This window comes from Vipera berus (genome assembly GCF_964194415.1).
Source record: "Vipera berus genome assembly, chromosome: 1".
Classification (NCBI taxonomy): Eukaryota; Metazoa; Chordata; class Lepidosauria; order Squamata; family Viperidae; genus Vipera; species Vipera berus.
This window is the reverse complement of record NC_138202.1, coordinates 170,188,502-170,216,039: the sequence shown is the minus strand read 5'-3', so window position 1 is coordinate 170,216,039 and position 27,538 is coordinate 170,188,502. Positions and strand designations below refer to the sequence as shown.

The 27,538-nt window shown below is 35.4% G+C and overlaps 2 protein-coding genes across 4 annotated transcripts in view; both read right to left on the bottom strand.

The window, feature by feature from the left end:
* GLS (glutaminase) overlaps positions 1-27,538 on the bottom strand; it is a 348,826-nt gene that overhangs the window by 49,319 nt on the left and 271,969 nt on the right. The gene's annotated exons all lie outside the window — the stretch shown is intronic.
* Positions 1-27,538, bottom strand: part of MYO1B (myosin IB) — a 148,339-nt gene that overhangs the window by 60,483 nt on the left and 60,318 nt on the right. For all 3 annotated transcript variants that reach the window (XM_081322267.1, XM_081322265.1, XM_081322266.1), the window contains exons 4-7: positions 12,494-12,588; positions 6,783-6,887; positions 3,189-3,235; positions 1,321-1,384 (exon numbers count right to left, since the gene is read on the bottom strand). In XM_081322267.1, the coding sequence (XP_081178393.1) occupies positions 1,321-1,384; positions 3,189-3,235; positions 6,783-6,887; positions 12,494-12,588 (311 nt within the window). The remainder of the gene's footprint in view (positions 1-1,320; positions 1,385-3,188; positions 3,236-6,782; positions 6,888-12,493; positions 12,589-27,538) is intronic.

Sequence of the window (27,538 nt, the reverse complement as noted above, 5' to 3'; positions counted from 1 at the left end):
GCCTTCTCCTCTTTATTTCTCCCCCACTCTGTCCATATTTATTTATCAAAGCCCCCAAACTCATCTGAATCGGAATAGAGTTGGAGGGAACCTTGAAGGTCATCTAGTCCAACCCCTGGCTCAAGCAGGAGACCCTACACCATTTCAGACAGGTGGTGGTCCAGTCTTTTCTTAAAAACCTCCAGTGATGAAGCACCTACAACTTCTGAAGGCAAGCTGTTCCACCAGTTCACACTGTTAGGAAGTTTCTAGTTAATTTCAGGTTGCTTCTCTCCTTGATTAGTTTGCATCCATTGTTTCTTGTCTTGCCTTCTGGTGTTTTGGAAAATAAATTGACACCACCCCCCCTTCGTCTTTGTGGCAGCCCTTCAAATACTGGAATACTACTTTCATATCTATTTACCCCCTTCACGTCTTTGCCATCCAGTGTACATATTTCACTTTCTAAATTTACTTTCACAGGCCTTGTTGTCGTGAAGGAAAAACCTTATAAAGTTTTCTGATCTCTGTTTTTTCTGACATTTTGCCTATTTAGTATGTTTCTCTCCATATATGGTTCTATTCTTTCTAAGAACTTAAGCAAACTCTTAATGTGCAGAATTAATGCAACGCTTCAGTAATTTGCACATCCTCTTGCTATCCTTTCAGTATATACAAATCTTTTCCAATCTCTATCCCATCCTGTTGTTCTGTAGTATTGACATGGAGTTATTAGCATCTGAGCTGGTTCTTCTCCAACTTTATAAACAGTTCAGTACGGTACAGTATTTCATCTTCATGTGGTACTTGTTAATTTTACAGCTGGTCTGTTGTATGTCATAACTCACTTTCTAATGGATTCAATTATCAAATACATTCTCTCTTTACAAGTATTACTGTCATTTTATAATCCTTTTTGCAAATGGATTCAGTATAGTTTCCTATATTTCCTTTATCTCATCTGTCTTTAGCTGATTTCTCCTGTGATTACTCTTCAGTATTCCTATCTCCTTATTTTTCTTGTGATTGGTCAAATATTCTTAAAATGTATCCCAATTTTCTTTTTCTTCAATGTTCCATATTTTTCAATATGCTATTTTAAACAAGCTAGAATTGACAGTGGAGAATCAGAAGTAGTGGTAACGTCTTCCTTTTAGGATCAACTATTAGTAGGAAAGAGTCAGCATCAAAGAAATATGTCTCAATTAGTACTTGGTAGAGTAACAGTTAAGGCCCTAGAAAAGTATTCAGATGCCTATACCTGTAAGATTTCTGAGAATACCACGGACAGCTCATAGAACAAACAAACAAAATGTGCTCTACAAATAAAACACAACTTACAATTGCTAATGACTCCTCCAAGTGGATCACCCTTAAAATCAAATTCAATGTCCATATATTTTCCCTGGAAAGAGAAATAATAATAATAATTAATAATAATAATAATAATAATAATAATAATAATAATAATAATAATAATAATAATAATAATAATAATAATAATAATAATAATAATGATGATGATGATGATGATGATGATGTTTCTTTGATTTACATGCCACATAAAAAGACCAATATTTTGAGATTATTTAAATATAAAAATATTTAACATTTAACGATTCTAAATGGTTTTACTTTAAATAAATCATATTGTATAAAGTGTGCTCATTTATCTCACAGTATACAAGAACATTGTAATTAAATTAATTTTTGTTAGGTAACTTCTAAAAATCCATATATTCCTTGGAAAGTACTAGGGGTTTTCCAAGAACAATTCTGTTGTGCAGGTTTCATATAAAAGTTACACAAACACATATGCAGACTTATGATCTAATATGGGATAAGCAAACTGTGTGTGGATTTTCTTTTCTTAACCATCAGATTGTAAAGGTTGTTCTTTCAAAATGTTCCTTGTTTTATGGGACTGAAATATGGCAGGCTTCATACATTCATAATAATAGATAGAGATATACAGAGTTCAGACATATCTGATGATTCAGATCTGCTGTTCTGTTGGATTTCTGACATCAGCCCTGCACAAAACAGTAAGAAAACTTTCTAGAAACATGAGGAGTGGGAACAAATATAAATACAATGACCATAATTTGAAAGGCTGTTCTAAAGTATGTGAATAGAGTATAAGCATACAGTGAAGTGACAGCCAATGTTTTCACCCTAAAGGGGCTTTTTATTCTATTGGTTTATAGACTTGTTCACCATTGATTTTTCCATTAACACTGCTTTTAAGAAGCTGGTTGTGAAGCACAGACATAATGATAACGTAACTGTGGAATGCTGTGACTGTGCCCATCGGCTGCACTATTGTAACTTCAAATGTCACTAAACAAGCAGTTGTTAAGGAGGCCCGTACATATATTAAGAGTAACATAATGAGGTATCAGGCCCAGTACCTGGCTTTGTAAAAGTGCTCATTTTTGCCGTATTTTCCTCTCTCTCCCTCTCTCCCCTCCCCCCCTCTCAACACACACACTATTTCTGTCACATGGCTTTTAGTCGACCAACTAAGCCAACAATAATATAAACTAAATCTAAATTATAATTATGCAGTCAGACAGTCCTAAATTTAACTTGCTATTGGCTAAGATGTGGTAGCTCTCTGGTCTCTGTGCTGGTGCATTGCTCCAAAAGAAAGTTCACCTCAAGCACAAAATTCTTCTACAATGCATTTTCATCCACAGAGTACTTTTGTTTCCCAATCTACTAGCTATAGGTCTTAAAAAATAATTTCTCCTTACTATATATGTAATTGTCATTGTACTCAATCCAGTGTCTAACCAAATTTAATAACCTGATTCTAAGGAATAACCTATAAAATTTGACATGAGTCCATCATATATGTTTAACTTTCAGTATTTAGGATATAATGATATTCTCTAGGATACATAGCAAGAGTCTTGAAAATAGTTACCTACATCTCAGTATGACAAAGCTGGCTATGACACAAAATTGGGTTAGATCCAATATTACTCTAAGAACAGAAGGAGACTGCCATCTGCAGATGGAGCCCCAGAAGAATCTACTAGGAAAGAACTATACACATGTAATTTCATCAACAGAAAGACAAAAGAAAAATAAAACACTAATCAGTATGGAACATTAATTCTACACTGCACTGTAGTTCTAACATTTCAGTACTACTGATTAGTTCTCTGGCCAAATCACTTGCATGTTTTTATTTTGATACTTACAAATCTAGACGAGTTATCATTTCTTACAGTTTTGGCATTTCCAAAGGCTGGTAGGAAGAAAAGAGAAAATTAAATATATGCACGATTTAGCAGTAAAGCTGAGCAAATATTGAAAAATACAGTTAAGATTGCACCAAATAAGTTTGCCAGTTCAAAGTGAAGTGGTCATAATTTTAAAAAGTTTAATGTAAGTGGAAACAGAATAAGTAGGAATTCTACAACTAGTGTAATAGTCTATGTACAGCATTTTATTACAATAAAATAAAATCTATTTGAGATATGGTGGCCCATTCATTGATATATTGATAGTTAATAGTTTTATATTTATCTGTTTTTACCTAAGAAAGAACTGAATTTGGAATGCTCAGCTTAGAGGACTAAAGAAAATATGTGTGCATTGTACATATAAGTCTAGCCAGGTGGCAAAGTTACAAAGAGAACTAAGGCATACAAGTAGAAGGAAAAGCATGTGGTAGCACATTATCTGGCCTGCTAGGTTCATACAGCCACATAATAGTTTTGCACATAAATACCTCAGGCTCAAAGTCCAATAATTCTGAGAGGAAATGGAAAATGATCCTGTTAGAAAATTTGGAAAGCACCCATCTATCAATGCAAAAACATTGCTGAAATAGATGAGCAAAATGTCTGATTTGGTATAAGGTAGGTTTTTTATATGCTCATAAATGTCTCTACAAAGTTGAGTTTTTTAGATATACAATTTCGTAGATAACTCTGTGATGAAGGATAATTTCCAACTGGCATGTCCATCATGGTATAAACATTGTATGAACAAATAGTTAACTCCCAAATTATGTTACCACACCCAAACCATCATATTACGGAATTATGGGCTATAATTTCCCGACAAACCATAAAATAAGGAGGGGAATCATGCACAGTGTATGTGATCATGCTTATTCATGTAACATTAAGGCACAGTTTGGTGTGATGTCTCAACTCTACTGTTGTCTATTACACTGACATAACTACTAGTTCACTAGTTCTCCTTATTTTATGGTTTTAAAAATGGTCATATTAATCCTTCCATCAAAAGAACTAAGGCCCACAGTGAACAAATTAGCCTTATTATAATACAAACATATTCTAAGGAATTAATGTGATAGGTTACTTTGTACTCATTACATTAAACATTCTTATGTTACAAAGGGGTATGCTGATTTTTCTGGCTTCTGTACATAAGTAACGCTCAAATCAACTGGATATTTGAAATGTTATTTCTGCTTCAGTAAATTTGGGATTTTGAGACTTCCCTAGATCAAAGCACTGAAGCCAGAAGGCAAAGTGCATGCTGAAATAATCATTCTAAAAATTTAATAGAGTGCAGAATTCACAAGCAATAAATCATCTTCCAGCCTGAAGGCTGCATATCGTTAAGCATGAGGCTAAAACACTAGGACCATTTATATATGCATGCAGAATCAAATACAAATGGTCTATTATAAGAGTTTAGAGGCAAATTCTTTATTTCACCATAAGTTCATTGTTTCCCTATGTTCTTCTGCAGTAGCTGGAATGCAAAACTCAATCATTGGTAACTTAGGCAAGCAAATACACTGGACATTTTTGAATAATAATTTCATGCAGTGGCAAAAAACAATGGCATCTAAATAAAGTTATGACTTAAGCAAAAACTGCTCCAACTTGTTCTTTAATGAAACAGATATATTTGTCAACTTTCACACAACAATATTTGGGAAGGACACACACACAGACACACACACACAAAATAAAAGGGCAATACATATTATGACATCATTTTTTGGTCAGATGTGAAAATTCATGCAATTAACATAATATTTTTTACCATGAATATTTCAAAAATGTTACAGTCTCTGCCTTGAAATAAGAGCAAACACAGAAGTAGTTTCCTACATACATTTTTAACTTCATTCCCGTGCAGTATAGTGTGGCAGTGATGGACATACCTTGGTATACCTATGTAACACCTGTACTTCGTGAACTGCCCTAGTTGCCAGTCTACTTCTGGGTGCAATTCAAGGTGTTGGCTGCCACCTACGAAGCCCTACATGCCAAAGGGCTTGAATAACTGAAGGACTGCGATAGCATCTGCCTGGCTAGTTTGATCAGCCAAGGTTGGTGTGTTCGGCCTTCTTTCAATTAATCAATGGCATCTACTGAAATCCTAAAAGTGCTCCTATCCTCTGGAATGAGCTTCCTCTTGAGATACAAATGGCCCCCACACTACGGTATTTCAAAGGACTCTGAAGTTGTGGCACTTTGCCCTGGCCTTTGACAAGGATGGCTGATGCCCCGTTCTTCCTTTTTCATGTCCCCATCTGGGTTTGTATTTTTTTTCTCACCTTTGTTCGTCTTGTGCTGTTCTTGTATTATCCTTTGTTTTTAAATGTTTTTAACAATTGGAAGTCAGGAAGTATGTATATTTAATAAAGTATTATTAATTATTATTACTACGTGTAACTTGGTGCTTTTCTGATTTAAAAATTAAAATTACATAAACTGTCAATTAGACAGCACTTAACAGTATTCTATACCTACCAAACAACTGACTGACAAAATTTTAATTTTGAAATATACGTCTTCTGCTGTCAATACTAATTACATTGTTTACTCTGCAATGACTGCCAGGTTCAATATTTTCACTTAGGGCTGTCTTTATAACAGTCTTCAATCATCAGTCCTTATACTAGTTTTGCCCCTTAGCTAGTGCCACCCCAAATATTCATGTATGTCATATAGTAAAAATTATCTTAAGTGTTTGAGAACATCGTGTTGCAAAAGATTCTGTAACTTTATTCCTGCACTATATTAAATATTTGGTAACTACTTCAAACATAAACCACATAAAAAGCTTTGTAAAAAAAACAACAGCCTTCCTTTTGGTTTGGCTGATTTTTGACAATGTGAGTGAAAACTCACCCCACTGTCCGGAGGAAAAGATCCCTAAAGAGTAAAGGAAGAATCAAAATGATAGCTACTGCAGGGGCTTGTTTCAGAGGCCTGCCTGTTGGAAAGAGTCTAGACGTGTCTTAATTCTTACATAGTTATTTATGGTATTTTTATATACCATTGTTTCTATTTATTGTAAACAATTTTGGAAGAGTCTTATCCAAAAAAGGCAGGACATAAACAATAAATAAATGGCAACATCCCTGTTCAGACTTCACTTGTTCAAACGTAGAATTTTAATAGGACATATAATGTGCAAATATGGAAAAGGTATTACTTTGCAATGTATTGTTTGCAAGTCTGTTTTTCCATTCCATTCTAATGGCATTACACTTCCAAAAGGCTAACAAAATGTTCTTTAAGAATGTTATTTGAATACTGCTTTGAATGTTTACAAAGACGAATGCAAAATCGCAGCAGAAATTCAGGCTGGGACAACATAAGACCAACTATGAATCAGATAAAAGTAGAATGCAAACAAGAATGTGGGAGTGTAAAATAGCTATAAGTAAATATGTCCCTATTGTGAATGCTTTGCAGAACTGAATAAGTTATCGAAGACTTAATATTTTTGTTGTACATTCAAGAATTATTATTAATCTTCTATCAAATGTCCAACAGGGTTAGATACTAGCCTCTTACCTTCAAGAACTGGATTGGATTGTAAAAGTTGTTCTTTTACTTGATTAACTTCTGCTCCTTTGCCACAAACTGCTGCCACATAAGACATGACAAGTTTGCTGGCTTCTATAAGTTATAAAAGAGAAAAAAAAGTTATATTCCACACGAAATAATTTATAGTACAAATGCCTGAATGAATTACTCAAGATATACAGTAATGCCCGTCTCACATTCATCCTTGTTTTCTACATTTGTTTATTATCTTGGTAACATTCTGCACCTTTATCAGAGTCACCATGAAGCAAGGCATCTATGAATTATTTGTCTTATTTAAAATATTTACATCCTGTCTTTTCAGTCAGGAACTCAAGGTTGCATAAATAGCATTATGTTTTTCCTCACAAAACCCAGTAGGTTAGGTTGGGCTAACAGAGAACGACTGGCTCAAAGTCCCCCAATGAGCCTCTATGGCTGAAGGCTACATCCGATAGAAGCATTTTATAAAAAAGAAAACAGGGAATAGGTCTCCACACCATCTAGTAAGCATTACCTCAATACTCCATTAATGCAATACTATAACCTTAAAATCAGTGAATGCACATCAGTAAATGTAATATAACAGTAATCTGAAGCATTCAAGAACATAAGTAAATTTTAGGTTTTGATTCTGCATCCACTTTTACTACCTTTCCGCGACTTACTAAACCCACATCAAAGTCTTCTTAGACTGTTGGACCATGATATTGGGAATTACCTATCTTTAAAGAGCTAATCTGGTATAATGGTTAAGGCAGCAGGCTAGAAATCAGGAGACTGTGAGTTCTAGTTCTGTCTCGGGCAAAGTCACCTGGGTGCAGTTGGGCCAGTCACTCTTTCTCAGTCCTAGGAAGAAGGCGGCAAACACAAACCATTTCCAAATATCTTTGCCAGGAAGCTGGTCTTATGGACCAATCCAGGCAGTCCAAAAACAACACTGACTCAAAGGCAGGGAAAAAAAACCTTCTGAGAGAGGCTAATGGAATCTTTCTGCTCTTTCTGCAATCTTCAGCCATTGGAAGAATGTGCTTAGAGAAGCAAAGCCTCCTTAAGGCCACATTCCTGTCATATCAGGAAGAGCTCACTTGTCCTCACTGCTGAGGAGGTCATTTAGATGGCATCTGAGGTAACTCCTGTTGTTTCTCCCTTCTTTTTCCTGATTTATTACTCCCTTAGTTTTTGCTTGCTGGATTTTATTGCTATTTAAATATGTTGATATATACATCTATTTCACCTCAAGCTTACTTGCCTTGTAGATTCTGCTAGCTGGAAAGGTAGGTGGTAGATGCCTTTGGATGAAAATAAAAAATAGACTTCTGGGGACAATGGTGGACTGAAGACAGCTTCATGAAAAGAGGAGCCAATACTTGGAACTGTGACTATCGTTAGGGAGCCGACAAATAGATCAGCTCCTTTGAGTCTCTCTGCATACAGAGAGGATTTGAGATCACCATATGGTTCTCCTTAAGGTTGTTCCTCACAAGGAGACTGCAAGACACCAACCAGTATTTGGAAGTGGGGTACCAGAGTTGAGAGATGAGAAAGTTTACTATAATTGTTCCAGCCACAAACAGAGCTTTTTTAAAGGATACTAAGCTCATGTACTTCCCTTGCTAATCACCTGTAGAAAATGCCTATTAACTGCTTCAAAATAATCAGGCAACTTCAAAGTGAGTGCTTTCAATCCTTAATATAAGAAAATGAGGATTTATCTTTATAATCTTTAAGAATTTAAAATAAACAACAAAAAAGAAAGGCAAGGTTTGCCTATAGAAATGGATTAAATGGATTAAGAGCTCAGAAAATGATGGAATATTGGATTTTGAGTATTCCCAAAAGTGCTTTTTCAGGAGGCAACCGGACCTTCTTGTTTTTCTTTGAAGACATTTTTCCTCTCATCCAAGAAGCTTCTTCAGCTCTGACTGGATGGTGGGGAAGGGAAGGATTTTTGTTCCTTGCAGACAGCTGATCATTTGCATTCTTTTAGACAGCCGTTGAGGCCATTTGGAGGTTTACCTGTGTCCTCAGGATTACCTGAGTAGTGCAAATGTGTGTGGAGCCTTCTTGGCTGCAGGATGTTTTCTGAAGGCTCCACATACATTTGCACTATTTAGGTGACCCTGAGGACACAGGTAAAGTTCCAAATGGCCTCAACGACTCTCTAAAGGAGTGCAAATGACCAGCTGTCTGCAAGGAATATAAATCCTTCCATTCCCTACCATCTAGTCAGAGCTGAAGAAGCTTATTGGATGAAAAGTGAAACATCTTCAAAGAAAAACAAGAAAATCCAGTTGCCCCTTGAAAAAAGCACCTTTGGGATAACCATGACCTGGATGACTGAGAATCTCCATAGACATTTAGCTATGTACTTTGGGATGAACACCCTTCAAATAGTGCAAGACTATGAACAGATTTCCAGAAAACATTGCAAACTACAGAAACCATTTGCGCTTCAGTTTGAGATGCAGACAACACAGACTCATCCCCAACAGCCTGCGCCTATCTTCAACAGTGAAGGATCACAGGGCAGTAAATATCCTGCAGCCAAGAAGGCTCCACACACATTTGCACTACTTGCGTGATCCTGAGGACACAGGTAAACCTCCAAATGGCCTCAATGGCTCTCTAAAAGAATGCAAATGACCAGCTGCCTGCAAGGAATATAAATCCTTCAATTCTCCACCATCCAGTCAGAGCTGAAGAAGCTTCATGGATGAGAGGCAAAATGTCTTCAATGAAAAAAAACAAAATCCAGTTGCCTCCTGAAAAAGCACCTTTGGGACAACCATGACCTGGATGACTGAGAATCTCCATAGAGATTTTGATTATTAAAACTTTGAATAAATGTATTTAAACAAAATAAATGTATTTTGTTTTTGATATTGGAGACATAACAAGACAAATAATTTATAATAGAATTCAAAGATATCTTTGAGGAATTGCATCAGGAACAGCACTGGGTTTTTGAATCAATTGTTATCTATGTTGTGTCTTCTCGGGAAGAGTCTATTATCAGAAGAAGATATTACAGAAAAAGATATGCAATTAAATCCACCCAAGAACAAACTGAATGAGACTTTGAATAAGAATTTGTCATCAGATATTTTTTAAAAAATAGAGGCACCTTCAGCAATTAAAAAGGAAATAAAAGTGATGATCCCAGAGAACAATTGGAATGATTGCTTTTTGTTTTACAAAATTACAAAAGAGGCTGTTTAAGGTATGGAAGAAATTATTAACAACTATCTGAGTGGATTAGCAAATCAGAGAAAAATTATTTTGTAAAAGAAAAAAAAAGGAATACAAAGTCTAGGGTTAAAATGGGGCGTTGTCATTTTGCCTGATTCTGTTTGAATGCTGATATAAGAACTGGAAAAAGGCGGCATATTAGATTTGCTTACATTTAACATGGAGTTTAAACTTCCTCTTTACAATTATTTCATTTATCCTAATTTGACAGGATTTAAATAGACTCTGTGTCTGTTTTTATATTTACAGTAAGAAAGTTTTGTGAATTTGTTTTCTTTAAAGGAGAAATTATCCCTCTTTGTTATTTTATATTGTAGTCTTTTGTTTATATTAAGAGACTGGGATTATTTTACATATGCTAAATATGAATTTGTTTATAGTTTAGAGTTGCGATATGGAATGTTTATTTGAATGGGACATGTTATTTGGGGTGATTTTCTTTGGAATTGTTGGTATTTGGAATGGAAAAATGTTGCGTATTGGAGTTTGTCTTTTTTAAAGGTCCCTCTTTATTATGTTAAACTTTGGGGGTTTTTCTTGTTTTTTCTTGTTTTCTTGAATGTATGTATGTATGTATGTATGTATGTATGTATGTATGTATGTATGTGTGTATGTAAAAGGGGAGGAGAATTTACTGCTTTTTCTTTTCTTCCAGCACCCACTTTTCCTTTTTGTACACTATTTTGTTGTTGTTGTTGTTATTAGGATTGAATGTATGCTTTTGTTTTGTTTCATTTTGTTTGTTTTACTGTTTTGTATTTTATTTTTTACAATAAAGCAATAAATAACATCTTTTTAAAAAAAATTGTTTACCCTACAAAATTAAGACCATTTTTCTCCCTTTTAAATGTTTGCTTTGCTTACAACTAAGAGTTAAGATGCTACGAGTTTTATATAGGTTAACTAAGATTAGTATTTCAGATTAGACCTTTTGCTGATAATTGGATCGGAGAAGGGATTATAGACATCATTCTACTAACAAACCTTCAAGTTACGAACTTTTGCCAATGTGAACAAACTTGTTTGCACCTGGAAGTTGGGGTGGTGGACGTTTGTTTGTACTGACAAAATACATATAAAGGTAAAGGTAAAGGTTCCCCCGCACACGCGTGCTAGTCGTTTCCGACTCTAGGGGCCGGTGCTCATCTCCGTTTCAAAGCCGAAGAGCCAGCGCTTGTCTGAGGACGTCTCCGTGGTCATGTGGCCGGCATGACTAGACGCCAAAGGTGCACGGAACGCTGTTACCTTCCCACCGTAGTGGTCCCTATTTTTCTACTTGCATTTTTACGTGTTTTTGAACTGCTAGGTTGGCAGAAGCTGGGACGCGTAACAGGCGCTCACTCTGTTACGCGGCACTCGGGATTCGACCCGCCAAACTGCCGACCTTCTGATCGACAAGCTCAGCGTCGTAACCCACTGAGCCACCGCGTCCCTACAAAATACATATATGGAGTGCCGAATCCCTGGGACTTTCTACTACAGTGGCAGAACACACTCCACCCAAGCGGCAGTATCGTAGCAAAACAGGTCCAGTGAGCACACACAAAAACTCAATGCAGATAGTCCTCGACTTACAACAGTTACGACTTATGACTTGCAACAATTTGTTTAGTGACTGAAGTTACAATGGCACTGAAAAAAACTTGTGATTATTATCGACTTATGACTGTTGCAGCATCCTCATGATCACATGATCAAAATTCAGAGTTTTGGCAAATGACTCATATTTATAACGTTTGCAAACGTCCCGGGTTCATATGATTTCCCCCCCTTTTGCAACCTTCTGACAAGCAAAGTCAATGGGGAAGCCAGATTCACTTAACAGCTGTGTTACTAACCTACTGCAGTGATTCACTTAAGAACTGTGGCAAGAAGTCGTAAAATGGGGCAAAACTCACTTAGCAACTGTCTCACTTGGCTCAATTGTAAGTCGAGGACTATCTGCATAGAGTTTAGGTACCCAGTTTATCCTATTTTTTTGACCGTAGGACTAGTAAAGCTGGAGAGATAGAATTCCAAGAAGAACTTAAGGTTCGCTCACTTCACGATCTCTTTCTCTAGAATCTTTCTAGTATACTGCCTCTCTTGTGCTGAACTTCTTTTGCCTAGTCCATTTTTCATATGCTATCAAACTTTGCACAACTTTGTCAGTTCCAACGTTTTTATGTTTCCTTAACCATGAACACTCATGTTCCACATTACTGCCAGTATTTCATCTTTCCAGCTCCAACCTATGATCCATCAGTCTTCTGAACAAAAAAGGCTCTGCTATCTTTTGCGAAATAGACCTATGAGCTGAGTAATAATGAAGTCTCCTATCTGGGACTATGGAAACTATGAACTGTAATATGGCTAGTCAAAGTTTTAGATTTACACGATTGGATTGAGAAAAGAGCACACATGTTAATATCTTAGAATTGATAACAATCTAATAATACATATATTACCTGTTTTTCCAGCTCCACTCTCTCCAGTTATAAGTATACACTGGTCTTTATCCTGGTCTCTCAACGATCGATATGCTTCATCAGACAGGGCAAAACTATGGAATAAAATATAAAGTATGACATCTTAAGATATCTAGGTTACATCCAGTGTTATTCAAGAAGCACCAAATTATTTAAATAGTTCAACAACTTTTGTTGATAGTTAATATTAACCAGTACCAATTACAGTGGAACTTTTGGTTGTTACAAAGGAATGCTACCTGCTGTCTGTATTCTTTACTTACAAATTGGTCATAAACACCTGAAGGTGAAACTATAATTTCTGTACTTTAACTGTAACTCAGTTACTTCAGATATGCAATGGAGAAGCTGACAGTTGGCTCATATCAAAATGATTTTAAGAAATGAGAGGGAAGTAGTCTCAAAAACCTAAACATACCATATATCTTTTCACAGAATATGATAGATATCAGAAGACGTACTTATCTATTCTTCCTGAGATCAATATCTCTCATTCAATAGGAAAAATTATGATGAGAGATAATACAGAAACACCATTCATACCAACCACATCTAGGATGTGAAATGTCAGCCATTGGTATTTTTCATTATAAGTTCCAAAAATGGGACAGTACAGTTCCGGAAACTCAAACTGGGAAGCTAAAATACTGTGCAGTAAGAGCTAATGTTGTACAGTACAGTTTACTATAGCTGCAGCTGCAGCTAATCATCAACAATATTCCTAGACCCCGCTTAGATCATCATTAACACATACTTCAGCTCTAAAACTCATATGGAATTATACACTAAAATCTAGATCTAAAATATTTTAAGTAGCAGCATTTATTTAAATTTATTGATTGCCTAACTTCAGTAAGAGATTAACAGGCATGTTTCAGTGCTGTAATGAGATTACTTCCATTAATTGTCTAAGATATTGCCAGCACGCTTATTGAGATGTTGAGACTATAATGTGAAAGTAATTGTATACGTCAGGCACAAGAAACCAAGAGCCAGAATAGAGTTAAACTATTAAGAGTATATTTTCTGCTATCTATAAACAAGAATCTAATCTACTAATGTTCAAGGCAAATTCACAGGGGGCTGGACATAGGTCTCTTGTGGGAATGGATCGATTCCAAACTGATGGCACGTTTGACCATGACTTCAAGACTCACCCTGGTCTCCTTACAGTAGATATTTTATATCCATAAGCATGAAACCTTCATATTTGAATAACAGATTCAAATAAATGAATGGTTTTAAGCATTATACATCAAAGAAAAGAGACTAAAATCATAATCTAAACAATTCCATTTTCTTACAAAATAAGAGACATAAACTATAGTTGAAAATTAACCCATGATGGCAAGAAGTGATATTTAAAAAACTCTTCATGTATTTTTCACCCCTTGAAAAACCCTGTTCATGGCACATAGAACAACTTTTAACATCTCTCATCCTCAACTAGAAAAATTCCCAAAAATTATATTTATATTAAGGAATGTTCCACATGGGGTGGGATGCAGAATGACTATCTGAGAAAGTTCTACAGGCAAAAAAATTATACTGTCAAGTTTCCGACGGATGAGCACAAGTAGATGATACACAAATAGAAATATAAAATAGCTGCTTCTCCATCTTTTGTTAAAGCAAGAACATCCGATGTTAGCAGCGTTGACATATACAATATTAATAATCACGAAACAATAACACCTTCCTGATAAGAACTCTTAGCAGTCTTTGACTCAAAAGGCTGAGTTAAGTTGGATTTAATTAGTTATTGGATGACCAGGAAATGCCAGGGCTATTGTCTAAACAGAAAAAAATTAATAAAATCCCAGATCAAAAACCAGACAAATCATTTCCAAAAGAAATGTAATTAACACTATCTAAATCTGTTAATAAAAATGTAAGTAAGTATAAATTTATTTATTTATTTATTGAGTTTATATACCGCCCTATTCCCGTAGGACTGTAGCTGTAGCTGTAGCTCATACTATCCCATTTTATAAAAAATTCAAAACCACATTTAAAGGGAGTAAAACAGTTAGTGGTTAAAGAAATTATGTCTTTCTTTACTGTCAGCAGCTTGTTACAGTACAGTGATCTGAACAACTAGCAAAGAAAACCACCGGTAGTTTTGAATGGCACTGTTTATTTGAGAAACTCCTTGGATACAAATTATGCCCAACTTTCTTTACCAATATTCATTCTTAGGCTGACCAGAAGCAACATTTAGTTCATAACTATGAACGGTGCATCAAATTTGCTGATTCTATATGGAATCCTGTGTATTTTCACCTTGACAAGCCTAACTTGCCTAATCCTATAGACTTGCAATGAAATCATTTACAGATTTTGATTATCATCCTGCAGAGTATGCAACCACTCAGTTTAATTGCACTTACTGACTCCATTAATATAAATTAAGACATTTAATTACTTCAATACTCTAATGGAACAAAAATAAATCTTATCAAAGTTTTATCTGGAAAGAACAACAGTGGTTTGCAGATAAACAGTATTATCAGCTCAAATCTCTCTTTCGCTTTATACTTAACATCTAGAAGCAGTCCTTATCTCTCTTTTTTTTTCCCGTTTTCTGACATCACTACCACAAGATTACTATAAGAATAGTGTCATGGGTTCTGTGGAAATGAAGTACGATAAATTTAACTTAGTGCTGTGGTAATTTTACTTTACCATAAATCTTGCCATAATCAAATCAAATCAGTTCATTACAGATCTAAGGCCAGATTAAATTTTGCCATAAATTTCAATAGTTTCAAACTGAACTTATTCTAAGAAATACATTTTATGTAATTTTTAAATCCAAGGTGCATTTACTTATTTGTTTATTTATTTCACACCCATTATCTTTTTTAAAATAATATTTATACAAATAATTTAAGGCAGCGAACATATCTAACACACTTTCTCCTATTTTCCCCACAATAACATCCTTGTAAGATGAGTTAAACTGAGAGAGAGTCACTCAACTGGCATTTACAGCCACAAGGTGGGACTTGAACTCACAATCTCCCGCTTTCTGGCCTGGTGCCTTAATCACTTGACCAAATTATCTCAGCCTTGGAATAGTCTAAATATTGTCTCATCCCATTTTAAGCCTTCATTTGGTTGAAATCTAATTTTCATTTTAGCCACTTTAGTGTTGTCCTAGAACTACCATTATCTCATTGAAACATCTCTAGTAGTAGTGGTTTGATTTCTTTATCCCTATGAAACACATAGGGCTCAGCAGAAGATTGAAATAAAATAAAATAAAATAAAATAAAATAAAATAAAATAAAATAAAATAAAATAAAAAATAATAAAAATAATAAAACATCTCAAGAGACAAAATTTACAATTTATTTTGGATAATTACCATGATTTCCTCACACAATGGTCAACTTCATCAGGCAGTGTCCTTAAGAATCCTGGTCTAGAATTTGAGCTGATAAAATTTGATTCTGCTGGTTTCTTCCCCAATCCCCTATTGTGGGAAAGGTTCCATAGGGCAATCAAGATGCAGTCTGCTACCTCCATATGCCGTTGAAACCACACAGAATCCCACTTGTGGGTAATCACCTTCTAAAATAATGTCAAAGTTGGCCTAAGAATGGGAATTATTCCACAGTAGAAAGAGGAACAATAGATTCTAAAGGGGTAACAGGAATTTCTAATAATCAGCAAATGTGAATATTCATCTCTAAGTATTAAATGGCTCTACTGTAAAGGAATCATCGGAGTTTGTCACTAATTTCAAAACACCACCATTTACCTCCACTTTCATCCCCCTATTACCAACACAATCCAAAGCCACTCTCACACTACTACAACTATCAGTAAGGAAAAAGTGCCCAATGGTATTCTACGTTTCACAAGTTATATGAAGGGTTCAAGTGCCTAAAGAGAAGTGACATCTCATATATAGAAAAGCCCCTGAAAAGTGAACTAAAAACAATAGTGGTAGGGAATCCTTTCAGTTTGTTTTTTTTAATGGGGTTTCTTCATGGAGCCAACTCAGAATGTCAACACTTCTCTTTAAAATGTATAGATGACTTTAAATATACAAACACATTTCAACAGTATCCAACTGCCTTTTCTGTTGTAATTCGTCATACTCTTAAAAAATTATTCCAGAAGCAAAGGGAAATCTTAGATTGAAATCTAATGAAGCTCGAACAATTGCAGTAAAAAAACCCCAAAAGAATACAATAGGCTCCAATATAAGAAAATATTTTGCAGGCATGCACAAAGCTTTTAGCATTCTTTCCCCTAATTTCTTGCATCTCTTTGGATTAAATTACGTATCTGAAGAATATTATCTGTACTTTCAACCATTGAGAAGCAGAGGGAAAGGAGTACAGTGTAGTGAACTTTTCAGGCACAATCACCCCTACAGGGAAGGCCAAGAAGAAATACTTACATTTAATTAAATTTGCTTTGTATTTAGATGAAACACCAAGAATTTGAGTAGCTGTAGTCCACATAAACCTTCCCAAAAAACTGGAGTCAATTGTCATACGCAGAGCACTAATGCTACCTTCACATGCAAACTACTGGTGGCAGCCACAATCATCTTCTCCAGTCTGGAGCTGATGAGAAAATGCGAGGGGAGAATGTTGGACCACAAACAGCAGAGAAAGTGTATACTGAACAGGAAAATCCAGAATTGTAGGGTTCTAACTTCGATCTAGAGAGGGGAAAGGTTTTACTTATTTAACTTCCAAATACCTATTGAACATTGGACAAAACGCCCATTGGACAAAAGTGTCCCTTCCAAAACAGCTATTAAATACTACACTGGTCAAGTTTTTGGGCTGGCACTGCAGCCCACTGTCAACCAGAGAAGCTCACTTCATCATTTTGGCTACTTAGTCTTATTAGCCCTCTACCCCACAGGATTGTTTTCGTGGGAAAAACAAGAGGAAGGAAGACTATAAATACTGCTTTGAAGGCAAGGCTGAATATAAGCCTAGGAAGTATACAAATAAAAATATGCAATTAAGAGAAACAAACACAACCACTAAAACCAAACATAATACTCTAAAATCGATCATGCATGAAAATTAAGAACCCACTAAAAGTCCTAGGCCATGTGCCTAATGCCAATTACTGAAAATGCATGTCTTCAGAGTCCTTCCATAAGAGTTCAAAGATAAGGAATGGCATAGCCCAGGGGCCGCCAATCTGTGGGCCGTGGCCCACTACTGGGTTGTGGCCTGCTGGCCACTAGGCCGCAGAACAGGCTGGCCAGTGCATGCACATGTATGAGCGCACTCAAACCCCACTCGCGCTAGCACCAATTGCGTTGCACGTGCTCGTGGCCCTCTTAGTATATGTGTGTGTGTGTGTGCGTGCGCCCGTGAAAAATGCTTCCCCCTCCCTTTCCTTCCAGTCCGCCAACCAAGAAAGGTTGGTGACCTTAAAATGGTCCTGCCAAACAAAGAAAAAAACTTTGGTTCCATGGCTGCCAATGTTATTGATGTTAGAAGCTGATAAGTAAGAAGGGAGGGTCAGATTAACATTGTGAATTAATTATATGGAGTGCAAATAATCCCCCTCCTTTATTTGTCTCATATTTCTTTGGGATTTTTTATCTTATGAACTAAGATGATCACTGATAGAGTGGATATGTTAATTTGTGTTCAATTAGCAGCATCCTGCAGCACCATATATCAATAGGCCCAAATAGTCACAGTGTGTGTAAAACTTATGACAAAGTGGCCAACAATGATGAAAGGCCAAACCTTAGTCCATCATTCTTCTACCAGCCAAGATCATGAAATTATTCAACCCTGCTGTCATCTGAAACAGTCTTTGATTCTTACATCTGAATCAGATATGGCAAGTATTTTTCAGGCTTCCATGACTGATTTCTTTTGATGTACACAATAAATGAGATTTTCGTGTCTTTGGCAATTGTCTGAATCATCTGAATTTTACAGAGCGAATTATACAGAACTTTACTTTCTGCTATCCTAGCCCAAAAGCATATCTGATTGGCATTCCAAATTCTACAAAAGGAAAGTTCCGCCAGAGTACAACTATGAGCAACACACATATCAACACTCATTCATATCTATTAGCAGCCAAAATGCATGTACAGACCTTTTTATTTATTTCCACATCAAGACCACTGTACCTTCAGCACACCTTTATCCTCCTTTACTTCTTACTTGAATCCTAGCTTTTCAAACAAGATCTTTAAAAAAATACCTTCCTGTAAATGTTTAATTCACATTAACAACTCTATCAGACAAAATATATCCTCCACATTCATATTTCCTTCCCCTCCAACTCTGACACTATTGTTTTGAATTTGGAAAATTAAAGAGAACATAACAAATTATCATTACCCTTTAATTCCCTTCATGCTCTTAACATGTTCCCCTTTGAAGGACAATATATTTAATGAAAACTTAATTTATAGGTCCATTAGCTTAATGTCATGTTGGGATTAAAACGTTAGAAAGTATGGTTAAAGAAAAAAACCCAAGCAAACAGAAGAATAAATTTAGCTGAAAGAGAAACTGCTGCCTGCCTCTGCAAGGATACATTATTTCAATAACTTTCTAGACTTCAAAGTCCTAACAAGCATGTAGTCAGAACTATGCCAAAAGAAATTGTGTACTTAGACTTCCCAAAAAACTTTAATATTCTCCTGTGCAAATTTGGTAGCTATTGTATAAAAAGAAATACACTTCATAAACTGAGGGAGACATAAGGGAGAGAGAGATAATTTTCAATCAGAAAAATATTCATATTATAGAGATACTCAAAGTGAGATGCCTTCAGGGATCAGAGCTGCAATTTGTAGAGTATAAAAAAAGAATCCAAAAGAGATGTTTAGTAAAGTATGTCAGTATGAATGATACACCTTTCCTTGAAGTATTAAAGCAACCACATCTTTTGGAACACTTTGACTTGAAAGCTAACCCTAGTTGCACACATATATGACATATTCACTGAGTATGCCAATGATGTAAAACAGCTGTGCACACACATGTAGGCATAAATGGCTAGAGGCAATGTTCAAAATAGCTTCATGAGCCTTCTAAAAGATGCATTTTTTAATGCTCCAAGGAGACTGCTTCACTCATGTTAACAGAATCACAGAATAATAGCAAAAGCATGTAGACTTATATACCGCTTCATAGTACTTTATAGCCCTCTCTAAACAGGGTACAGAGTCAGCATATTGCCCCCAACAATCTGGATCCTCATTTTGCTAACCTCAGAAGGATGGAAGGCTGAGTCAACCCTAAGCTGGTGAGAATCGAACTCCTGGCATTGAGCAGTGAGTTAGCTTGAAATACTGAATTCTAACCACTGTGTCACCATGGCTCTAACAGGGTTGGAAGGGACCTTACCTTTATCTTACACATTTGGCATTTTATATCCACTAAACAAATTACTGCGTTACAACGGGAGATAAGAAATATATATAGTTTATTCTCTCTGACTTGGAATGGATAATATTTGCATTCAATAGTTTCTCATTTTAGTCCTCCATTCATTTCAATATGTTTTACCCATATCTCCCCAGATCCAATAATATACAACTCAGACCATACCAATGAGCTCACTGAATATGCCCAGTTGTACATGCCATCTTCCTTCTACTTGTGATCAGCTTTTTTTCTTCCTTGAACCTAGCATACTACTCTCCATTTCAATCCTCCATGCCCACTTTACCATTCAAATGCTAAAGATCTATATGCTCCTTCCACTTTCTCATTAACTTGATTACTGTATTCTCATCTCTGACCTCAATGCTCATATTTCACTTAACGAAGAAGTGTTCCTTTTCCTCCCAAAGGCATTTCACTTCCTACTGCTGTGCAATGCGGTTTACCATTAAAGACGTATTAACATGACCTCCTCCTATATACATGAACCCTGAATGTGTGAACAAAATCCAAAAGTAACCAAATCCAGAGTGGAGCCTGTCACATGTCCAGTGCTAATGATATGTTGGGATAAGCCCTATGATCTCACAGCAACTGTATCAATATATAATCTCCTTCATATTGTTAGCATTTATAGCTATAAACCTCAACAGCGTGCCACTCTTCTGAGCAACTATATAATTACAGAACCAACTAAATCTTTTGATTTCCTCTTATTTAAGATATTCAAACATGTGTTTCAAATTTTGTTAACATTTCAGAAAGACTATTCGCAGCATTTAAAAAAATGAAATAATGGCTTATTGCAAAGTTGTCACATAAAAGATAAATCTATCAGGTGTTTTTGCCATATCAAATCCCCCCATATAGTGTGAAGTATTTAAATCACTCAACATTGAACAATCATATTTTCTTTGCAAAATTTTATTTTGAAGTTTCAAATATTGAATCAGCTTTTACTTGACATTTTGATTCCTTTTTTCAAAAGCTGTGTGGTTCCTAAGAAATTGATATTCGTAATTCCAACTTGCCATATTATACAAAGGAATGAAAGCAATATGGCAAAGATTTGAGCCAATGTTTCAAAAAGCATTAACCCATATTATGGAGTTTTCAAAATCTAATCTCTTTAACTATTTACCTTATTATAATTTTAAAATTTAAATATGTTGAAATAATTTCACTTCAGCAAAATATCATTGTCCCGTTTTGTTTAATTCAGATTGCTAATTAAAACCTTTCTTTTAAAATGACCTTCAGAATAAGTATTTTGTTAGTTTTTGAATTTTATTCTACAAGAAAGAACTAACTCTAGGAAAGAAATTGAAAACATTCTCTTTTATCATCTTAATATTTATTTCTTTAAAGCTAACTATCCAAGGGAACCATAGTACACTGGTTAAGGTCTAGTGGATAAGTGGTTAGGCACCATGTTAGAAACTGGGAATCACAGTTCTAGTTCCACCTTAGGGAAAAAGCCAGCTGGGTGATTTGGGGCTGGTCATTTTCTCTCAGCTCTGGGAAGAAGATAATGGCAAACTATTGCCAAGAAAACTGCAGGATCCACTCCAGGCAGTCACCAAGAGTCAACAATTACTCAAAGACGTATGATCATTGGTAATAAAAGTCTCAAAATGGTTCAAACCAAATTTTAACATTTGTAAAATAGCCATCACTCAAATAGCTACCTTTTCCATGGACTATCACCATGCACTAATCCATAATGTGGTTTGTTTTAGTCACAGTATAATACACAAGTACAAAATGGCTTTAGGACACAACGGTTTTTGGACAATTATAATTTGACATTTGCAGTTAGCTTAATGACGACTGCTACTATAATTGGGTGTGATGTGTATATGGAATTGCATGGCTCATTTCTTCTTTCTTTGTTTATTCATTATTTGTGAGTGTACCTGTGTTCTGCCCAAACCTCTAAAAAGAAAGAATCGCTAAGAAGGGAAGGGGAAATGAGTCCAGGAATTAGCCAAGCAATGAGTAATAACTCATATGGAAAACCAACTTTGACTTGTTTCTGATCTGACTATGTGAAAGCAGCAATTGTTTAAACAGCCCATTAGTTTTAACTGGAGGACTTAAAGATATTCAAATCAAAGGCACTATTTAAAATATATAAATGGGATATATATATATATATATATATATATATATATATATATATATATATATATATATATATATATATATATATATATATATATATATATATATATATATATATATATATATATATATATATATATTCATGAAGTATACCATTTAACCAGATCAAAGAAAGGGAATAGATAATTGTTGTAATTTTGCACAGACAAGATTATAATCTGAAGCTGAAATACGTTGCCATATTTGTGCATAAAAGGGTTTGTCATACACACAATTTCTGTTTAATAAAATTTACTTCAAAGCTCCAGTGCCTCTTTCACTCTAAAGTTTACACTTTGTAGATTAAAAAATAGGATTGTTGCTTTAGCCTTTCGGTGGGCTTTTTTCCCCTAGACTTTCTCCAAATATAACCTTTCCCCCAACTCCCCCCACATCTTATAGACTCCCTTCATTAAGCAACCAATTGTGTGAACTGTTCTGGCTGCTTACCCACAGCATGTGGTAGATCTTTCGTGTTCAATGCCCATACCATCTGGAACTCTGTCAGTGGCTCCAAGTCTAATTGACTCTTATCTTTTTACAAATCCCACATTAATCAATATACATGCTTATAATAATAAAAGACCAACTTTTATTGCTGAAAATTAGGAGAAAAAGAATCAACTATTGTAATTCATTTTCTCTTTCTGCCTACCCTATCTCATAAAAGACGCTTACATTTTGTGTATATACCGCAAAAAATATGGCATCTTTTTGCTTTTGTAGGAATTTACTAATTTTCAATGACAGTCTTCAATGTCTGGAAATGTTTCCTTATTAATCAACAGTATTTTTTTTTAAAAAATGAGGAAAATGAGATTTCATCCTTTTTAAAAGATGTGAGGACAGGAAAAGATTTTTAAAAATGGAATTCGAATATTTGAGGCTCCAAAACATAACTATTTCTTTTTAAAAAACAAAAATAAAAACCTTCATAAACATATAACCAAAAACCTGAAATTGTTTTTACTGTATTAACTAACTACTTTAAAATTACATATTTCTGGTTGATGAACTGGAAGCTTTGTTCTAAAAATTTAAGATAATTTATTTTTTTAAAAAGTGCACAAAACCCAATGTACAAAGTTTTAAAATAAAACTTCAGCAAAGAATGTTTTAGATGCTCTTTTTGTTCCTAAAATAAGCATGGATAGGCTAAGCATGTACAAGGATGCCTTTTAATGTTTAAAGCTCTATATCCACAAAGTCAAAGTTAAAAACTGAAATGGACTAAGCAATGTAGAGGGGGAAAATAAAGAATCAAATAATGAAAAGTAGAAATCATCATAGCACAGAGCACAGGTGTTGCATAAAAGGACTCTACATAATTACTTCTAATTTAGAATTGTTATGCAAGATCACTCTTTTCATAAGCTTTTACTGCCTTGCTGAAAGTGGAGAGGTGCCCATCTCCACATAATGAAGATTAGCTTTCTCCATCACTTTGCTGACTCTTTTCTCCCATAATGCTTCTTTTGCAATTCAATCTGCTCACTATTTCTGTATAGAATAAGTCTCAGATTGTACAAGCACAAAGGGTGGTAGCAACCAACAAGTCAGATCACAACTATTGTCCAAGTATGGCTGCATAGCTGAAATTGTTAACCTGCATTTACTTCCTAACCTGCTCCCCTCAGTAGGCTAAGAAATAATTCTCAAATCCCTAAGAAGGTAACATTTAACTAGATTTATAAAAAATAAAGGTTTTGTGATCTTTAATGTGCTTGGAGTTATTTTAATATACACTGTAGAACAGGGGTCCCAACCCGTGGGTTGCAGACCAGTATCAATCTGCAGCCCATTGGGAACTGGGCCACGCAAGTAAGTGAAGCTTCATCTGCACATGTACGAGATCTAGGTAGCATGCGAAACCACACACACACACACACGTCCATGGAATTTTTGTTTTCTGCAGAACTGGTCCTGGGTGCCCAAAAGGTTGGTGCCGCTGCTGTAAAACACCATGAACACCATGAGTATCAACATTCTGATTCTTTTCCAGTAGCATTTTTCCCCTCACAGAACCTACACTAGTGACCTTTACAAACACATAAACCCTACCCTGACATATTGTATACTGGATTTAACATATGTATAACATGTTATAACTGCTGCAGACTTTCAGCCTTAAGATAACTGGTCAACGGCAAGACTTACGCAGAGTGACCTCTGAGCAGGACTCCATCTGAGAATGAAAGCAACTTTACATTTTTGTCACGTGACGTGGCGAATTTGACACCCGTGTTCTACATCAACCTTCCCCAACCAGACTCCCTCCAGATATGTGATATCCCTACCCATTTTCAGCTGGTCTTGTCATTAATTGATTGGCAACAATGTGTTTCAAACTGTTGTGTTCCCAAATAAATCAAAGGTTCACAGAATAAAAGGGTGTTTTTTTAAAAAAAAATGTGATTGTGTTGCACGTATAAATTACTCAGGGTCATATGACTGGATTGGTAACAAATATAGTAAATGCAAATCAAAACAAATCCAAGTATCAAACAGAAATAGTAAGCCGATTCTGAGGCATCACCTCACCTGAATAGTTGGACATGGAAAAATAAGTTAACCTGTCTTGGTGCAACTGGCTGTTTCACTTCAAAAAAAATTTTTTATAAATCCTTTCCACGTTGATATCAATACACGAAACCATTCTTTCAGCTTGTGACAAAATAAGATACAACATAAAGGAACAAGATGCCAGCTTAAATATACAAACCCAGATCTTGACTACAACCAAAGAACTAACAAAGCAGAAAATAACAGGAGAAGTGAAACAACTAAACACTAAGACAGAGGACTCAATTGATCAACAGATCCAGCCAATGGAAAAATCAGAACAAGGAGTGACAACACTGAAAATGGAAAAGACTTTTTACAAAAATCAGGATAAATTTGAGGGAAAGGAAGAAGAACAGATTGAAGGGAAGATAAGTCTATCAAGACAATTGTGGGAAATTGGAGTAATAGGAGGCGATCTAATAAATACAAATGGGCTAGTTCTTCCAAAAAAACTGCAACCAAATGTTCTTTCTTATTCCAAAAAATATATATAATAATAGAGGGAGAACTATTTGAAGATTCAAAACCATTGACATGGAAAGTTAGTTGGCAAAGGAAGAGAGCCAGAGTAAGGCTGAAGAAAATAAGGGTTTTGATTTATTAGAGGGGATTTCATATTACTAATTAGAGGGTTGAATATGGTGGAAAATAGATAATTTTTAGAAAATAAAGTAACATAATTGAATAATAAGGGAAATTTTGGTCACCTAATATAAAATATTTGGAAATCAGTTGAAAATAAGAATTCTGTTTGCCTATTATGAGATAATAGATGTTACCAGAAAAAGAGAGGGAGTATTTGAGCTTTTAAAAATTAGACCTAAATGAAAAAAATGTATGTGTATTACTGATTTATTGGTTAACCCAGGTAATACATATAATGGTTGTGATTTATTAGAGGGGATACTGTATTATTAATTAGATTGTTTAATATGGTGGAAAATAGGTAACTTTTAGAAAACAGAACAAGACTATATTCAAATAGATAAGATGTGTATTTAGAACGTTAGATTTTGTTATGAAAAGGGGAAAAAGAAGTTCAGATAAGGGAAACTTTGGCTACCTAAAGTTTGGAAATTATAAATACCAAATGTTAATTTGAATATTGATGGGAAAATAAAGCTTGGGAAAAAGCAATAACAGGACATTGACTGTATTTAAGGATCGAATGCAAACACAATTAAGATATGTATAAGCTAAAAATTATTGATGAATGTAATAAAGATGTTTTACTTAGTTAATAATAAGAACTGTATTAGCCTAATATGAGATAGTAGATATTAAGGGGAAAAGAGAGGAAATATTTGATGTGGTAATTTGAGATTTATACTAAAGATTTATGTATGTTAATGAACTATTGATTAACCCAGTGACCACATTGCTTTTAAAATACTTAATTGTAAAACTAGAAAACTAATAAAATATTACTACACACACACACACACACACACACCGTAAATGAAAGAATGACTAATGCCTCTTCTTTGATTCAGAAACAAAAAGCAAAAGCAATTTCAGCGAGCCACTTTGCTAAAGACTATTCAATAAAATCTTTGCTGCCTTATGAAACTGTAGTTATCTGATTGACCAACGTCCAGGCTATCTGACTCCAAAACAACTCTAGGCAGCTTCCCAAGATTAAAAAAAACATTATATATATATAAAACATTATATATGGGATTCCGTCGAAACGTCGCCCCTACACCTTTAGTTCTACGCGGGGAAAAACCCGAATAACCAAAGATCCATATATATATATATATATATATATATATATATATATATATATATATATATATATATATATATATATATATATGGATCCTTGGTTTTTCGGGTTTTTCCCCGCGTAGAACTAAAGGTGTAGGCGCAACGTTTCGACGGAATCCCATCCGTCATCATCAGGCTGGTGGCTTTAGCTTCCTTCTTCTGGGAGAAGCATGTGGCTGTTTGTTCCTCTTTTTTAAACTGCCAGAGGGGGTGTGTTCTGTGGGTGGAGGTGTGCTCTGATTGGGTGGGGGACCAAGTGTGTTCTGATTGGGTGGGAGTGTGTTTTGAATGGTGGGTGTGTTCTGATTGGGTGGGGGTGTGTTCTGAGTGGATGGGCTGGTCTCAGCTGCCAGCTCCAGACCTGAGCTGGTGAGTTGTGCTGCTTTTGTTCGGCTTCGTGTTTGTGGTGGTGCCATGTTTTTATAGTGGGTGTCAGTTTGCTTATTGTGTGGTTTGGAGGGGTTTAAAGTGGCTGATGTTGCAGCTGTAGTTAGGTTTCTGTTTTGTGGTTGTGCCTCGTTATCATTGTGGGTTCGGATTTGCTTTTTGAATGGTTGTGTGGTGGTGATGTCATGTGATGTTATCATGAGTTTGGGTCTGGTATCATTCTTGGTGGTTGGGCCTCGTCTGTCAATCAAGGCGGGTTTCCAAATGGCTGGTAGGCGAGAGGTATCATCTCGTTTATTCATGCTGTGGGGGCGTTTTTCTATCTCAATGGCTTCTCTGATTATTCTGTTGTTAAAATGTTCAATTTTGGCGATAGTTTTGGGTTTTTTTAAAATCAATTTCATGTCCCGTGGCTTCAAAGTGTTGGACCAGGGATGAAGTTTGTTTTCCCTTTCTGAGTGAGTTTTTGTGCTCTTCAATGCGTGCACTTATTCTTCTGTTGGTCTGTCCGATGTATGTGGTGGGGCAGGTGGTGCATGGGATTTCGTATACTCCTTGGTTTTCTAACCCAATTATGTCCTTGGGGTTTCTTAGGATGGTGGATATTTTTCTGTCTGTGTAGAATGCTGTTTTGATGTTGTGTTTTTGGAGGACCTTGCTGATTCTGTCTGTGGTCCCTTTTAAGTATGGGAGGAGGGCTTTGCCATTTTCTTGTTCTCTGTCTTGGGTTTTTGTGGGT